Source organism: Zosterops lateralis, assembly GCF_965231275.1.
Source record: "Zosterops lateralis genome assembly, contig: HAP1_HAP1_SCAFFOLD_75, whole genome shotgun sequence".
Classification (NCBI taxonomy): domain Eukaryota; kingdom Metazoa; phylum Chordata; class Aves; order Passeriformes; family Zosteropidae; genus Zosterops; species Zosterops lateralis.
This window is the reverse complement of record NW_028154597.1, coordinates 234,245-252,138: the sequence shown is the minus strand read 5'-3', so window position 1 is coordinate 252,138 and position 17,894 is coordinate 234,245. Positions and strand designations below refer to the sequence as shown.

The 17,894-nt window shown below is 53.7% G+C and overlaps 1 protein-coding gene across 1 annotated transcript in view; it reads right to left on the bottom strand.

Moving 5' to 3' along the window:
* Positions 1-3,722: 3,722 nt before the first annotated feature.
* The window catches only part of LOC310923500 (uncharacterized protein), a gene marked incomplete at both ends in the record, with an annotated part of 44,959 nt that continues 30,787 nt past the window's right edge, over positions 3,723-17,894 (bottom strand). The window contains 1 exon segment of the mRNA XM_083885478.1: positions 3,723-4,028. Within this exon segment, the coding sequence (XP_083741604.1) occupies positions 3,723-4,028 (306 nt within the window).

Genomic DNA, 17,894 nt, shown 5'->3' with positions numbered 1-17,894 from the left:
CCATAATTGTTGTATTGTCAGTTTATTAATGTTTGGGATTTGCTTGCATTTTCATCACAAGTGACTTGTGGAAAGAGCAAATATTCATTAAAGGATTTTATGTGGAGTTAAGTTCTATTCTCTCATTCATGACTCAGCAGGAGATTCTCCAATGAAGAAATGAAGCTTTTGCCTGAAGCTCCCACTGTGCCCATGACAGGAAGCCCTGGGAGTGTCTGGGACATCCCGGCTCTTTGGCAGCCTGGGCACTCCTGGGGTGTCACCGTGGAGCCCCCGTGAGTGCCTGTGACAGATGGGTGCCTTTGCAGCCCAAGGTGCCCTGGGATGTGCCCATGGCATGGCTGGGACTGCCTCTGCCCACAGGGCTCTTGAGCATCCCAGCTCAGGCCTGGGGCCAGACTCCCTTGCCATGGCAACCATTTGCAGTCCCATGGCCAGGGCCAGGGCATCCCAGAAGGGATCCCAGAATGGGCTGAGTTGGGAGGGAGCCATCAGGATCCTGGAGTGCAACTGCTGGCCCTGCACAGGACAGTCCAACAATCCCAGCCTGGGCCTGGCAGCGCTGTCCAAAGGCTGCTGGAGCTCAGAGAGCCCTGGAGCTGTGACCCTTCCCTGGGAGCCTGTTGAGTGGCCCAGCAGCCTCTGGGGGAAAAACCTTTTCCTGAGATCCAAGCCAAAGCTGCCCCGAGTCAGCTCCAGCCGTTCCCTGCAGTCCTGTCCCTGGGCCCCAGAGGGAAGAGGTTCCCACAGCCCCCAGCCAGGGACCCGCTCCCAAGGCTGTTGCCAGGGCAGCCAGGGCTGGCACCAGCTGTGATGCTCGGTTTCCCCGGGCCGGGCTTTAGGAAAGGGATTCCCCAATTTCCTGCTCCCGCTAAAACCATGCCGCCCCTGGCTGCCCTCCAGCCTCCCATTGAAAGTAAAAAAGGCAAAGAGCCCAGGCTGGGATAAGAACAATTTACTGGGAACAACAGGATAAGCATCAAACTGGAACCGAAACTACAGTGATAACAGAAGGGGGTAAGAGAAACTAGGTACAGGGAATTACAACCAATTACCAACTGGCTCATCCTGGTACCATATTTCCTCATTCCTGGAAAGGACATCCTTCTCCTTGGGGGAGAGAGAGAGTCCCTTTCCTTTCCCTGGCAATGACCTGAGATGGAACTGGATACAATGACAGGGCCATGGCCAGACCCTCATATTCTTCAATTCGATCTAACATCATTGCCAGGGGCAGGGAAGCGGACAGGTGTCTTTCCCAGTGTGGATCACAGGGAATGTGGGTCACCAAGGCTCTGAAAAATGTGGGTCCTCTGATGGGGATGGAGTTGGAGCAGGTCACAAAGCTCTTCCCACAGTCAGGGCATTCTCAGGGCCGTTCCTTTACCGGTGACTCTGTTGGTGTTGGGTCAAGATAGAGCTCCTGGTGAAGCTCTTCCCACACTGGGGACACTCGTGGGGCCTCTCCCCAGTGTGGATGCGCCGGTGCCTGATGAGGTTAGAGTTGTCCTTGAAGCCCTTCCTGCAGTAGGGGCAGCGGAAGGGCCTCTCCTCTGTGTGAATCTGCTGGTGCCGGATGAGAGTGGAGCTGGTCTGAAACCTCTTCCCACACTCAGAACAGTCATAGGGCCTCTCCCCAGTGTGGCTCATTTGGTGGATGATCAGTAGGGACCTCTGGTTGAAGCCCTTTCCACATTCCCCACACTTGTATGGCCTTTCCTCAGCGTGGGTGTTTTGGTGGCGGATCAAGTGGGAGCGTTGGCAGAAGCTCTTCCCACACTGCTCACACTGGTAGGGCCGTTCCCTGGTGTGGATCCTCTGGTGGACGATCAGGCTGGTTCTGTCACTGAAGCTCATCCCACATTCCCCACACTCGTGGGGCCTCTCCCCAGTGTGGATGCGCCGGTGCCTGATGAGGTGGGAGCTGCGCTTGAAGCCCTTCCTGCAGTCGGGGCAGCGGAAGGGCCTCTCATCGGTGTGAATGCGCTCATGCACCAGGAGATCTGAGCTGGTCTGAAACCTCTTCTCACACTGGGGACACTCATAGGGCCTCTCCCCAGTGTGGATCCTCTGGTGTCTGATCAGGTGGGACCTCCAGCTGAAGCTCTTCCCACACTCCAAGCACTTGTGGGGTTTCTCCCCATCATGAAGCTTCTCAGAGACCACCAGCTCTGAGCTCTGGCTTGATCTCCAGCTGCCTTCCTGGCACAGGGAGGGTCTTTCCTCCTCAGAGAACCCTGGGATGGGTTTGGAGCCCCTCCTTCTGCAGGATCTCTGGGGCTTTTCCTCCCCGTTGGATTCCTGTGCCGTGGAGCTGCTCAAAACAGCCTCTTCCACGAGGTTCTGCCATCGGGATTTGTCCTCCTTGGTCTCCATCCTCAGCTCCTTCCCTGGGGGAAGAAAGACAAGGGCAGGATGGCATTTGCCTGCGAGCCAGATGTAAGGGGAAGGAATTTTTCCCAGTGCATGCCCAGAAGTACAGTGTTGGCAGTGAGGCTGTCCTGCAGCCGGGGGCCGTGCTGGGCTGGGAGATGGAGCAGGAGAAAGGGGGAAAGGGGCACTGACTTCCTCCTCACCTGCCTGGCTGTCCTGGGGCATCTTCCTCTTCCTTGCACTCTTCTCTTCCATCCAGCCAAGGTTTGGGAATAAGCAATCCTGGTTAGGAGAAAAACAAGGAATGAGCACATTAAGTTAGAAGGTCCCTCTGCCCAAATCCATCTCTAGAAGTCACCGTGACCCAGTCCCGGAGCCAACCGGCCTTTCCAGGACACCACGCCAAGAGAGGGACACACCTTGTCCCAAGGTGACCCAAGGAGTGGCTTAGAGCTGATGCTCTGGGGCACTCAGGCTGCTGTCAGGCACACGATGGAGACAAGGATGAGAGGGAGACCTTCAGTATGGGTTGCAAAAGGATTAATTCCAGTTGAGGTAGGAGGTACTGAAGACAGGAGTCCGGCTGCTTGTGACCTCTTAAACTGGGGAGGGTTCAGGGGAGGGTACAAATCTTTAGCAAATGGGAGGAAAGTAGGGGAGGAGTGAAAGGTGGGGTTTCCATTTGCTGAACCAAGAGGGCAAACAAGGGGAGGAGAGTGGGTCACATGCTCCAATGGGGCCTCGAGGATCGAGGGATTGACAGAGAACAGTCTGGAAGAGGGGCAGGGTAAGGGAAGGATTGACAGCCAAGTAACATGACAGGGAATATTTGGGAACAATGGGAAGAATCCGGGCAGGAATGACAACTGGGTAGGTGGGTACAAACTTGGAGCAAACCAACAACTCAGGGGAGTAACAGAACAAACCATTAGAACAAAACACACCACAACATCACCGGGCATCTGGTGCACAGATAAACCTCCAAAACACCAAGATTCATTCCCCCAAAATACAGAAATGACCAAGATTCAGTAGAAAACACCCAACCATGAGTTTCCCCTCTCTGCTCTCTCTATTTTGGGGTCCTGGAAGCCCCCCCTGTCTGGGTTGCTGCAGATCAAGTTTGAATTGGTGTTCCCCCTCTCTGGGCTGCTGTGGCTCCTGGGAATCCAGGAGGTTCCCCTTCTCTGGGCTCCCCAGTTTGGCATCACAGGCGTCCCAGGGCTCAGCACTGCCCGGGGTCCCTGTTTTGGGGTCCTGGGGTATCCACGGGTCCCCCTTGTCCATGCTCCCAACACGTCCAGGCTCCTGGAACACCCCCAGCTCTCCCACTGCCTGTTTCTGCTCCCTCATTCCGGCTTCCCCTCCCAGCCCTGCCGGTACCGGGCCATCCCCAGGCGCCTCTGGGCTGACAATGCAGCCCCCGAGCCGGGCAGAGCCAGCCCCAGCCCCAGCCCGGGGGGACCCTGCACCCTCCGCTCCCCGGGCCGCCCGGGCCTCGGCCCCGAGCACAGAGCTCTGCCCGGGGGGCTCCCGGCCCAAGGCGGCGGCTCCGGGCCCGGGCGGCCGCTCCCGGCTCCCACAGCCCACCCGGGGCCGCCCCGCCCGTGCCGGGGCTGCGCCAGCGCTCCCCGCACCCGCGGGGCTTCCGACCGCTGGGGGAGCCCACAGAACACACTGCCCCGGGCCCAGAAACACTGAGACCCCAACCGGCCATCACCCCACCGCAAACAATGATCCAACACCGCCAACCGACCGCTCCCACCCTGTCCTCGGGCGCCTTCCCAGGGACCCCAACCCCGCGGGAACGGCCCCGGGCCGGGACAAAAAGCCGCTCCCCCGGAGGCCCCGGGAACACCCCCCGCGGCCCGGCCCCGGCACAGGCTCCCGGCAGCTGCCCCGCTGCCGCAGGCGGGGCTTTGGAGCGGGGAGGCTCTGCGGGAACCCCCCGGGCTGGGCCCCCTCCAGCCCCTGCCCGCCCCGGGCTCACCTTCAGCCCGGCCTCTCTGGCCGTGTCCGGCTCCTGCACAGTCCCCGCTCTCGGTGCCCCCTGGGCTCTGCTCTGGGGCTCGGAGAGCAGCCGGCAATGGCACCTCGCCCTGAAATGGAGCCGATTTGGTGCTCCCCGGCCGGGCCAGAACCGAAACTTTGTTGCTTTTGCCTCCCTGCACAGACCCCTGGGGCGTTTTCTGCACAGAGTTCCAGCCCCCAGCGTTTGCTGAAGGCTCTCTCTGCAAATGTCACAGTGCCAGGACCCTGTCCCTGCTGTCACCTGCTGTGGCTGGGCATGAGCAGAGCTCCTGCACTTGCATTTCCAGCTGCTCTGCAGCCAGAGCTGAGGGATGTGGAGCTGCCTGAATGCAAAAACTGCAATATGAGCCTCTCTTGAGGGGGAAATCTCCCCCTCCTGTGCCAGCCCATGGTAATACTGTAAAATGCACCCAGAATTCAGATTTTACCACCAAATTTCCTTGTATTCAGGAATTGTTCCCATAGGAATATTGCCAGGACAAGTCTGGCTGGCAATGGTTTCACAAGGGTCACCTCCCATCTGTCCCCAAAACCCTGGGGAAGACTCTGTGCTTTCCTTCCTATGGGAAAGAACTGTCCTCCTTGTCCAGGTGCCCATGGCCACAGTTGGGATTCCACCTCCAGCATTGCCTCTTGTCAGAGATTAGAGGAGATTGTTGGCTGGAAACATTTGGTGTGTGGGGCAGGAAGGGGCAGGTCCAGCCTTGCCCTGCCCTGGAACCCCAATCCCCCCAGAGCCTCTATCCCAGCCAAGCAGTGTCGCAGTCGAGAGGGCCACTGAACTCCGAGTGCTTCAATAAAAACTTCAGAGTGCTTCAGGCATCAGCACCATGTTATCTAGATGTCTTTCATACCTTTTCTATGTAGCAATCCTGTAGGCAGCTCCCCACAGCTCTGGCTCTTTCTCTCTTCTTTCTGCAGTCCCAGCTCGCTGCTTCTTGTCCCGAGCACGGCCACCTGACCCTGTCTGTCCCTGGGACAGTGGCTTCCCTTCTCTGTCCCTCACACGACCTCCTGTCCCTTCATCCTCACAGCACAGCCAGCAGACCCCAACTGACTCTCTACCAACTCACTCACTCTTTTGTCACACCCACAGCTGTGAGGGCAAGGCTGTTCCCACTCTGTGGTAATTAACACACTGCAATATATCAGAGGCAGGAGTGCCATAAGCACTGTCTCTGTCTTCCCACACAGCAGTGTCTGCCAGTCCCTGGCACACCCAAGGCAATGCTCCACTGCCACCTCTGCAGCCCCAGCCCAGCTCCTGAGTGACCAGATGGCCCCAAGTCCCACCTGGGGGAAGGGCCCAGGAAGAACAAGGGGTATTTAAGGCTGACCATAAGGCAAGCACACATCTACAGCTTGACCCTCCCTCCTTTTGGAATTTCTGTCTGAACACAGCTGGAATCCAGGAGTTGGTAGCTCTGTGTTTGCTTCCCTGTATCTTCATCTGCCTTCATCTTCTAATTCCCTGCTCTTGCTAATTTTGAGTAACTTAAAATTGAACAGGCTTAGAGTTTGTGAAGTTGAATGGGCCAAGTAAATGCTTTGAGAAGTGTTTTTTGTTGATTGAAAGTCATATTAAACCTTTTGCCAAACTTTGTCTGTTTTTTCTGAAGTTCCCTGTAAAGGCTGTTTTGTTGTTTTGAGCTCCTGAGAATCTCTTGTTGGTATTTCTCCAGTGTTTCCAACTCAGAGGACACAAACAATTGTAATTCTTATTAAACGTCTAATTCAGAGAGTTGTTTGGGGGATGGGGGTCAGGGCTTGTCTGTCCTGCTTGGCACAGCCCAGGCAGGGCTGTCACAGCCACATTGCACACTCCATTTCCCACCTGGACCCGCTGGTGCCTCTGAGTTCTGCCTGCCCAGCCCCAGGGACGCTCTCCTTGTGTTTCCATTCCCCCACGGTCTGTGGGCAGGGATGGCCTCAGTGGGGGCTGTGACATCCTCAGACACTTGGGGGCTGCTGGAGGATTTGACTTCTCCAGAGGCTTGTTCAGCCTTCAGCTCTTCAGGTTCAGGAATTCAGTGCCCCAGGGCTCATCAACATTCAGAACACCTTAACAGGCCAGGACACTGGGAATAATTTGATTTAAAATTTCAAATTTTGTGGTTAATTAGACAGATTTCAGAACTGAACTCAAAGTGAATGTATTATATTTATAAAGACAGCAAGAAAACAATTTTTAGGTCGTGTTTAGGGCTTTTTTTTCTTCTTAATATCTTGATATGTGCAATCTCCAATTGACATTGAATCCAAGTAGCTTCTAATGTTCAGTTTGAATAGATATGAAAATCAAGGCCCCTCATGGCTGACAATCAATCAGACTCTGTCCCTACCCCCACCCCAATATTTCTCCCAGCCCTGGGACTCAGAGCAGCCTTGTGCAAATCTGAGCTCCCTCCAGCCCAGGCTGGGCCTGCAGCTTTCAGCTCCTTGGCTCCAAATCCCAGCTGCTTTCCTTGGAGAAGGAGCTGCCCGAGACACAGAGATGTTCATTCATTGTCAGCCAACAAACCCAAGGGGAGGCACAGCTCCATCAAATGCAAAAGTCATTCCTCTGCTTGATATTAAGTCCACTTTCCACAGCAGACAGTCTCAGACCAATGGAAAACATCTTCTGTGCCCAGCACAGGTCCCAAGGTCCCCCCAAACCCTCCCTGCCCATTTCTGCCCAGATTTGCTCTTTGCACACACCAGTCACATGCTGAACTCACAAGCTCCCTCTGTGCCTAGAGGAAGGAAAAGAGAGAAAGTGGATGAAAAGCTCTTCTGTGCAGTGCCAAGATCCAAGAGCCACCAGAATGGGAACCACAACTCATCAGGTTTGTGTCCTTTGGGGCCCAGGGACTGCTGGGACTCAGAGGCACAGAAAGGTTTCTTGCCAGCAAGCAGAAGTGAACATGATACAGTTTAATAACCATCAGAGCTCTTCCCTCAGCTCTCTGTGATGTCCCAGCAGCATCTGACATGTCCACCATCCCCAGGGGATTTCCATACAGGAACAGTTTTAGACAAAGATATAAGAAGAGGTAATTCTGTCATAGATATAGACACAATCAGATGTTGACTAATGTGATACTTATTTGAACTTAAGAAAAATTGGGGAGCTCTCTATAGCTCAAAGCATGAAACCAGTCAATTGAGAGGCACTTGAAGGACCACAGAGCATCTGGATGTGGAAATCTGGGAGCAGCTGCAAGGACATAGATCCAGCTGGTCAAGTGAAGAGATGTCCTTTGTCATGGCCATTTAAACAGGAGAGCTGGAAACACCTGAAGGAACAGGGTCATGGAATATTAGACTGAATGTTGGTGGCAAAGGTAGAAGGGAAGACCAGTATTTCTTCTCCTGCCATCTGTATATTTCCAGGAAATTCTTGTTCCACGTGGGAAAATTTCCTATTCTTAAAAGTACTCAAATGACCCAGCTAATAAAAATGTGCTTGTATATTATGAAATGAACAGGGATTAAAACCTGTGCCCCTTTCCAGGCAGAGATCAGGTGAGTGCCCATGAACAGGCAGTGCCACTTGTGCCCTGAGGTGCCCAGCTGGGGTTGGCATCTCTCAGAGAGGAGCTGAGGGAGAGCAGAGCACCTTGCAAGCTGCAGGTCCCTGACAGCCCCGGAGGGCTCCTGTCCCATCAACATCTGCTGTGCTCCAGGCTGAAACAGGGCCCAGCACCGTGCCGGGGTGATCAGAGAAGTGAGGTGTGTGCTGGAATTCAATCCCCTCCCCATCCCGCAGCAGCCCTGCCTTTCCCTCCTCCAGCCTTGGTCTCCAGCACAGCCATGGAGGCTCTTGGGGCTCTGGAGTTTTCCTGCAGCCCCCAAGGGCAGCTGAGCCATGCCTTTGGCACAGTCAGCCCTGGGCAGCGCAGGCAGTGCCCAGCAATTCCTCATGTGTGCCTGGCCTTGCTGTCAGCCCCCAGCAGCGGCTGCGTGGCCCCTTTGTGCCGCGCTGGCCCAGCCATGGTGCCACAGCCCCTGTGCAGGCCCAGGGCGGGACAGGAGCCCTGCGGGTGGGAACGGCCCCTGTGCCGTGGTGCCCACGGCAGCCTTGGGGCTCTGTGCCCCACGGCCTCCCTGCTGGGCAGCCTCTGCCAGCTCCTGCACAGCCCGTGGCCCCTGTGGGGCTGCACAGACAGCCCTGCCCCGGGCTCTGCCGGGCTCTGGGCCAGCAGAGAGGCCGGGCAGGGCTGGCCATGGCCGGGAACAGCCCTGAGCCCCGCAGGAGGATAGAGCTGGGCCACAGCCAAAGTGCCCCCAAACCTGGGCCCAGCAGCCAGGGCTGCCAGCGCCTGGGGACAGAGGCTGCCATTGGGGACAAATGTCCTGGGCCCCCTCCCTGCTGTGCCTGTGCCACCAAGGGCACAGAGCAGCCTCCTCTCTGGGCCACTTGCCTGTTTTCAATGCCTTCCCGAGGCCCTGGCTCTTCCCGGCCATGTATTTCCTCCTGCCTGGAAAAGAAACCATTCTTTTTGAGGAAGTGAGAGAGTCCCTTTCCTGTCCCTGGCAATGACCAGGGATGGGAAAAAATACAATGAAGGGGCCATGGCCAGACCCTCATATTCTTCAATCCCACCTCATGTAATTGCCAGGGGCAGAGGAAAAGGACAGGTGTCTTCCCAGTGCAGATCACAGGGAATGTGGATCCCCAGGGCTCTGCCCAATATGGGTCCACTGATGGGAGATGCAGTTGAAGACTCACATGAAGTGACTAATTATTATGAGCTAATTTTGGTCTAATTCTGAGGCAGTTTTGCTGATATTTTGGGGATAAATTGGTGTAATTTTGGGGATGTTTTGGGGTAATTGTGGGGATATTTTGGAGATATTTTGCATTAATTCTGGTGTAATTTTGGGGATGTTTTGTGGTAAATTTGGGGTAATTTTGGCTTCTGGAGAGTACGTATTTTGGGGATATTTTGTGGTAATTTTTGTGTAAGTTTGTGGATATTTTGGGGTAATTTGGAGACAGGTGAGAGAAAATTCCCCAGGAATGTTCCCAAAAAATTCCCAAAAATCTGCATGGAGGGTGCCTAAAATGTCCCTGAAATATTCCAGAAAAAATTTCAAAAAAATGTGTTGGGAATATTTTTATAACCCCCCAAGATGTCTTAAGAATATTCCCAAAAATGTGCATGGCATATTTTTTAAATCCCCTGAAACATTCTCAAAAAATATTCCCAAATACGTCAATGGAGTGTTTCTAAAATCCCTTGAAATATTCCCAAAAAATTCCCAGAAGTGTGCATGGAGTGTTTCTAAAATGTCCTCAAAATGTTCCCCAAAAATTCCCAATAATGTGCGTGGACTGCTTCTGAAATGTCTCTGAAATATTCCCAGAATCTTCTCAAATCATCTCCAAAATATCCCTGAAATATCCCAAAAATGTTCCAGAAATATTTCTGGGATATTCCCAAAACATTCCTGAAATGTCCCTGAAATATGCCCACAACTTCATCAAAATATCCCCCAAACATTCCTAATTTCCACCCAAAAAATTCACAGAACGTTTCTAAAATGTCTCTGAAATGTTCCTAAAATAATTCAGGAATCTTCTCAAAATGTCCCCAAAATACTCCCAAGAACAAACATTCCCAAACTATTGCCAAATATCCCTACACTGTTACCAAAATATCTGAAAAATATTCCCCAAATATTTTTTAACTGTCATTGCTGAGCTGTAATGGCCCATTAACAGAAGAGATCCCCATGGAGGTAATGGGAGGGCGAACAGAGATAAGAATCAATGCCCCACCGGGTTTTAACAGCTGGCTTGTTATCAGAAAGGCACTTGCACCCTCCCTCCTGGACATACAACAGATAAAGAAAAAACACCTCCCCAACCAGGTTCCAAAACATGGAATACAATATTTATTTATTTATTTATTTATTTATTGATGGAAAACCCAAGACACCCTTCATGGCTGACAGAAATTCGACTTTGTCCCCAGGCCCTGCCCACCATGTCCCTCATCCAAGCCCTGGCACTCCTATGGATCAGGAACAGTGTGGCCAGCAGGAGCAGGGCAGAGATTCTTCCCCTGTGCTGGGCACTGCTTGAGGCAGCACCTCCAGTGCTGTGTCCAGTTCTGGGCCCCCCAGTTTAGGAACAACATGGAGGGGCTGGAGCGTGTCCAGAGAAGGGAACAAGGCTGGGGAGGGCTCTGGAACACAAGTCCTGTGAGGAGCAGCTGAGGGAGCTGGGCTTGTTTCTCCTGGACAAGAGGAGGCTCAGGGGAGACAAGGCAGTGTCAGGGCACAGCTTGGACTTGATGATGTCCAAGGTCATTTCCAGCCTTGCTGATTGTGGGATTCTCTGAAAGCAGCCTTGCAGCAGTGTCAGGATGAGGCCTGGGCCTCCTCTTCAGAAGGTGCAGCAGCCCAGGTCCCTCAGCTTCTCCTGACAGCCACAAAGCCCATCCTGTCAGTCCTGCAGAGCCTCTGCAGCTCCTCCTCATGGCCCACAACAGGAGCCCCACAGCCAGACACAGCAGCCCAGATGTGCCCCTCTGGCCTGGGGTGCCTCTGGCAAGGGAGCAGCCCCAGGCACTGCAGGAGCCTGCAGACAATTCCTGAAGCCCTTGGAGGATGATCCTGCTCCCCAAGGGACGTTCCCATGGTGCCAACTCAGGAACTGCAATGGGGAGTGGGGCCAGAGAGGAAAGGGCAACCAGGGATGGGCTGTTTGCAGGGGAGGGAACAGGGGAAGGCCACAGGAAGAAATTTGTAGCAGAAAGAGTAAAGAAAGCCAAGGTGAAGCAAAGGAAATGCTCAGGGCAGTTTGGGGGTGGCTGCCAGGCAGCCCTGGCTCTGAGCAACAACGTCTGCAGTGGCACAGGAAACTCAGAGCTGATGGGAACAAACTCTCTGTGTGACTTGAGAGGCCACGCCAAAGCTGAGTGGTTTCCCTGCTGTGGCCCAGCCCTTCCTGGCCCCAGGGGCTGATGGCATTTGTGCTCCCTCAGGTTCATCTCCCCACACCGACAGCATGGGGGTGCTGAGGCCCGCTCTGGGCAGTGCAAACAGGGGCTCCTGAGGCAGTGCTGCCGTGTCTGTGTCTGCAAGGATGCGGCCCCTGTGTGAGCTGGGGGAGAGGCCAGGGCTGCCCAGGGGGGATGTTGTTGGCAGGTGCATGAGGACGCTCTGGGACGCTGCCCTGGGGTGTCCAGCGCAGTGGGGATGGATCAGGCCCTGCTCTGCTGCTCCTTCCCGTCTCCCCCAGGGCCCTTGCAGAGCCCCAGCCCTGCTGTTTGCCCCCAGCCTGCCCAGGGCCAGCCTGGGGCTGCTCCCGGGGCTTTTCTGTGCTGAGCATTTGCCTGGGTGTGTTCTGGAGAGAGCCTGGGCAAGGAGCCTGGAGCCCCCAGGCCCTGCCCTGAGGCGTCAGCGCTGCCCCAGCAGTGCCCATGGCCTGTCCCTGCTGCAGCCCCGGCACTGCCACCCCCAGCCCTGTGCCCAGCCCCGAGAGCCCTCAGGCCCTACAGCAACACCAGGGCCAGGAGGGCAGCGGGGCAGGGCCATGGCAGCAGCACTGGCAGCACTAAGGGCTGCTGCTCCTGGGCACAGCTGCTGTGCCAGCCCTGATCTGCCCCCAGCTCTGCACACAGACATTGCTGCTGCAGCTGCAGAGAGGGGAACAAAAGGGGCATCTCTGCAGAAAACTGGAAAAAAACGCACAACCAAACCAACAAAAAGTATCAAAATTGAGTTTTATTACAAGTGATTTGCAGAAACTGGCTATCCGTTTAATGTTTCTGAAACCATCCAGTCATCAGTTTCGACACTGCAGCCTTGAGCTCCTGGTTCCTCAGGCTGTAGATGAGGGGGTTCAGGGCTGGAGACCCCACTGAGTACAGAACTGACAGTGCCAGATCCAGGGTTGGGGAGGAGATTGAGGGGATTGAGCTCTGCTGCCCAGGAGGGTCCCGTAGTGCAGGGGTTTGCAGATGGACACGTAGCGGTCGTAGCACATGATGGTCAGGAGGGAAAACTCTGCTGAGATGAAGAACATAAAGAAAAAGACTTGAGCAGCACATCCTGTGTAGGAGATGTCCCTGGTGTCCCAGAGGGAATTGTGCATGGCTTTGGGGACAGTGGTGCAGATGGAGCCCAGGTCACTGAGGGCCAGGTGGAGCAGGAAGAAGAACATGGGGCTGTGCAGGTGGTGGCCGCAGGCTGCGGCGCTGATGACGAGGCCGTTGGCCAGGAGGGCAGCCAGGGAGATGCCCAGGAAGAGGCAGAAGTGCAGGAGCTGCAGCTGCCTCGTGTCTGCCAATGGCAGCAGGAGGAAGTGGCTGATGGAGCTGCTGTTGGACATTTGTGGTGTCTTGGCATGGGGATCTGTAAAAAAATTAATCATAGGACAGTTTGGTTTGGAGAGGACTTTCAATATCCCAGCCCAGCTTGGTGGCATTTTCCCCCCACTGCCTGCCCAGGGCTCTGCTGCCTGGAGCTGTCCCTGCCTGCAGCTGCTTCCCTGTGCCCAGGGCTGGGCCCTGCCAGTGCTGCCAGAGCCCAGCCCAGCCCTGGGGGCTCAGCTCTGCCCTGCAGAGCCCTCCCAGCTCAGGCACTGCCCAGGGGCAGCTCTGGCTCTGCAGGCTCTGATGGCAACCTCAGAGCAACCCTGAGGAGGCTGGAAAAGTGACACTGATGCCTGCAAGGGGCCCTGTGCTGATTTCTGTCACTGCCTGGTTTAGTAAGGTCTGAGTTTGTTGGTTGTTTTTTTTTCCTTTTTTCTTTTTTTTTTTTTTTTTTCTTTTTTCTTTTTTTTTGGTCCCTGATCTGAAAGATGAATATCTGTGTGCAATTTCCCATCCAGGCAACACAGAGTAATAGATTAATAAAGCAGGATTTTTCTTTTATGTGGCCATGGCCTCGCTGTGCTTCCTGGATAATCTACTTGGAAATGTTCTGGAGTTAAATGTCATGCTGGGCGCACACCTGAACAATGCAGTATCCTCACCACACAAGGAGAACACTTCCAAGCCTTACCAGCTGTCTCCTTCCACCCAGATCTTGTCCCCCAGTGCTGGCAGCAGCTCCCAGGGCTGGCTGAGAGCTGTCCCTGGCAGGCAGCAGAGTCCCTGCCCCAGCACAGCGCCCTGGGCTGCAGGACCCTGCTCTGCAGGACAGCCCTGGGCACCCCTGGCTGCTCTACACAGGAGAGAAGCAGAGAATGTACTCACAGAGTCTGTAGGCATTGGCATGTTCCAGCTTTAGGAGAGGACTGCAGGAGCTGCAGCTGCATTGTCCTGCAGCCAGAGGTTCCTGTGCCAAGGGCTGGGAGTGATTCTCCCCCAGGCACTTGTCAGCCCCTTCCCAGCCCTGAGTGATTGAAGCTCTCTGTGCCTGTGTGCTGTGCCCGGGGTGGCTGCAGGCAGTGCCCCAGCCCTGCTGGGCTGGGAGAAGAGCTGCTCATCAAGAGAAATGTGGTTTTGAGCTTTTCTTGGCTACCAGGAGCTGCCTCTGTGCCAGGAGCCCGGCCCAGCTCAGCAGCACAGACACAGCACAAGGACTTTAATGACCCTCTTGGGGCTTGGTGATGAGGCCCTAACATCAGGGGGAGATGATGAAACCTCTCCAGAACTCCAAGTCAGAATCCAACTCCAAAGTTTCTGGAAGTTCTAATGGGCCCCACTGAGGGACAGGACAAAGAAAGTGTCCCCAGGCCCCAGGCAGAGCAGAGAACTGCAGGCAGTGATAACAGGTTTTTCAAAGGACTTTGGGTTTTGCTTTTGCCTTGGAATCTCTGAGAGCTTTTGCCATCCAATTATCTGCTGTAATTAGTCCCTTGAGAGGCTTTGTCAGTAATGACACTCAGTGGGGCTCGTTAATGCTTCAAGATACTTCAGTTATTTTAGGGTACTTGGAGTTTCCCTTTTAAAACTGACTCTAGGAGAGGTTTGTGCAATCAGGGCCCCAGTTATCTACTTTAACAAGTCCCTTGGGATTCTGAGTCAGTAACAACACTCAGTGGGGCTCATTAGCACTTCAGGGTACTCAAAGTTTATTAAGGAACTACTTTTTGACACTGAGTCTGAGTGCTGTGTGTGATAATTGGCCTCCAATTATCTGCTTTAATGAGTCCCTTGGGAGCTTTGCATTGACACTCAGTGGGGCTCATTAATACTTTGAGATACTCTAAGTGTTTAAGTTACTTCGGATTTTCCTTCCAAAACTGAGTCTCTGAGAGGTTTTTGTGCAATCCTGGCTTCCAAATCTCTCCTCCAAGGACTCCAGGAGGAGCCTGTATTGGGGATGGACCTCAGTGAGACCCATTAATGCTTCCAGACAATTTGGGCATTTCTTCTTACTTTGACTCCTGGAAAGGTTTGTGCAATCTCCTCTCAGGCCCTGAGGTTCCAGGGCTCAACTCCAAATGCACCACGGGGCTCATTAGGATCAAACAAGTGCTGACAAACCATGGCTGTGCCTTGATTTCCCTCTGGTCTGGTGCAGTTCATTAGGAAGGTTTCCTACTGCAGTTATGGAGAAAAGTTTCCAAGAGCTTCTAAGAAATACACATTTCTATTTGAAAGGAGGTATTTTATTACTGTTCTCTTTAGAGAAGAGATGACTGAAACATTCAATAACTGATATTGACCCAGGGACTCTCCCGAGGAAGTCTGGCCTGCTCAGAGAAGCTGTGCCTTGAGCTGTGACCAAGTGTGGACAACCTTGCTCCACATTCCCCAACCCCATCCTGTCTCTCCTCACTCACCTGGGACCTGCTTTGCTTGCAGAACTGGCTGCACTCAGGCAGAGAGGGATTTCCTTCCTTTTTTAGAAATCTAAAACTCCTAAGTTTCAGACACACTTCTCAAGTGTGTGCCAAGGCCAAGGTGCCACCAAGGAGGTTCCCCTTCCCCAAGGCAGAACCATGCAAGGAATGATTTAGACACACAGGAAGTTCTGCAAGAAACACAAATCCAGAGTTGGCTGAAGGCAGAATTAGACCAACTCCTGAAGGCCAGACAAGCTTTGAACTCCTTGCAGCTCCAAGCTGCAGGTGGGTTGTTGGGAGGTGTGTGAGTGAGCCCAGAGTGAGGGCAAGGGCAATGCAGAGAGGCCTGGAAGTGCTTGTGTGCAGACAGGCAGTGGGGAAGGGCAGTGCAGGGCTGGCCTGGGCCAGGAGTGAGGGTGGATCATCATGCCAAGCTGGCCTGGGCCATGGCAAGGGGCTGTGGCCACGGGCACTGCCCTGAGCCCACTGCCTGGGCCCCTTGCTCAGGGCTGGTGTCAGTGCCCAGAGGCAGAGGGGATCCCTTGCTGGGGGCTGTGCCATGGCCACCTGCCCTGTGCCGCGCTGGCTGCTCAGGCGCCGCGGGACCAGCAGCAAACGCCACTGCCAGGGCCAAAGGCAACTCAGGCAGACAGAAAGGGTCAGGGCTGGCCACTGTTTCCATGGCAGCCCTCCCTGGGACACCACACCTGGGTCACCTGGCCTGGCCATTGCCATGGAAACCCCTTGTGGGGACCGATGCCACAGAGGCTGGCACTGGGACACTGCTGGGGCCGGGTGCTGAGCACAGGCTGAGCACACAGAGATGGGTTTTGGGGGATTAGAGAAACATTCCCCACACATTTTTTGGAATTTTTTTGGAATATTTTGGGGACATTATAGGCACCCCCCTGCAGATTTTTGGGAATTTTTTCGGAACATTCCCGGGGAATTTTCTCTCACCTGTCTCCAAATTACCCCAAAATATCCACAAAATTACACAAAAATTACCACAAAATATCTTTAAAATGTGTACTCTCAAAAAGCCAAAATTACCCAAAATTTATCACAAAACATCTCCCAAAATTACACCAGAATAAGTGCAAAATATCTCCAAAATATCCCACAATTACCCTAAAACATCCCCCAAATTACCCCAGATTATCCCCAAAATATCAGCAAAATTGCCTCAGAATTAGACCAAAATTAGCTCAAAATAGTCCCAAAATATGGCCAAAATTACCCCCAAATATTCCTCAAATTTGCCCCAAACTATCTCCAAAATAACCCCCAAATATCCCCTAAGTTACCCAGGGGTGTCTGGGAGGGGGGTGAAAGGGAGGAGGAAGGGCAGAAATGGGCCTGGGGTGGCCCAGGAGGATTTTGGGGGGATCTGAAGGTTCCCAAATGGGTCTGGGGGTGTCCCAGGGGGGTCCTGGAGCATCCCCAAATGGGTCTGGAGGCGCTGGGGATCCCCAAATGGGTCTGGGGGTGTCCCAAGGGGGTCTCTGAGGAGTTTGGGGGGGTCAAAAAAGGGCTCCCCAAATGGGTGTGGGGGAGTCTTAGGGGCCTCCAATGGGTCTGAGGTGTCAGGGATGTCCCAAATGGGTCTGCAGGGATCCCAGGAGAACCCTGGGGGTCCCAAAGTGTCCCTATAAAGGTCTGGGGCCCCCAGGAGGTTCCTTAATTAGTCTAGGGGTGTCCCAAGGGGGGCCTAGAAAAGTTTGGGGGGGTCCCAAGAGGGTTTTGGGGGGATCCCAGGGGGGTCTTGGGGCTCCCCAAATGGGTCCTGGGGTTCCCAAGTGTCTCCAAAAGAGTCTGGGGTCTCCCAAAGGGATTTCAGGGGGTCCCAGGTGTGTCCCAGGTGTCCCCAAAAGGCTCTGGGGTCTCCCCCCCCCCTTCACCTTGGGTCACCTGGGCAGGGGCTTGGGCAGGATCTTTCAATCACTTGCTACACTTGGGACTTGGCCCCTGCTTGACAAAAAGGCTGATGGAGCTCACAGGCTCCTTCCGGAGAGCAGCTGGCCCTGCAGGATTCCTCTGGGCAGGAGAGTTCCTGCAGTCACAGACTTGCTTTTGATAAATATCATGGCCTGAGCATGGAGTTAGCTTTTTCCCTGCAGGGAATTTAACATTCTGTGTTTGTTTTCCAAAACTCTCTGTCAGAGATGGCTCACTGAAATGATTTCTCTGCTCCCAAGACATGCAAATTACTTTCTTTTGACATTTTTTTCCCATTTCCCTCTTTGTTCTTTATACAAGACTTTGGTTTTCACTGTTGAGGTGCAGGCTATCCCAAAATATGCCAGGACTTTGGAGGAGTGGTTTTATGGAGATGATGGCTCTGGGCTGGGAGCCACACTTCCCAGCTCTGGCCCCAACTTTAGTACCTGCTCTACAGAAATCAACATTTTCCCAAACAGACACCTTGGGTTTGGAGTTGCCCAACTTGAGGCCATCAAATGCTGCTCTTCAGAGCCTGCACATCTTCCCCCTAAAATCAGATGGAGATAAATGGGTCAAATCTTTCCATGAATCTCTTTCAACACATCACCTCAAAATAGAAAATCTTCCTTTCCCTAAGAGAATCTATTACCAATTAAGACCTCTTTCCCAAATTGAAAATAATCTGATGATCTATAAAAAGGGGTTTTTTGTCCAAAGCAGAGCCCTTTAAATTTTGTCAGCACTACCACTGATAAAAAAAAAGATAAGAGATAAGAGATAAGAGATAAGAGATAAGAGATAAGAGATAAGAGAT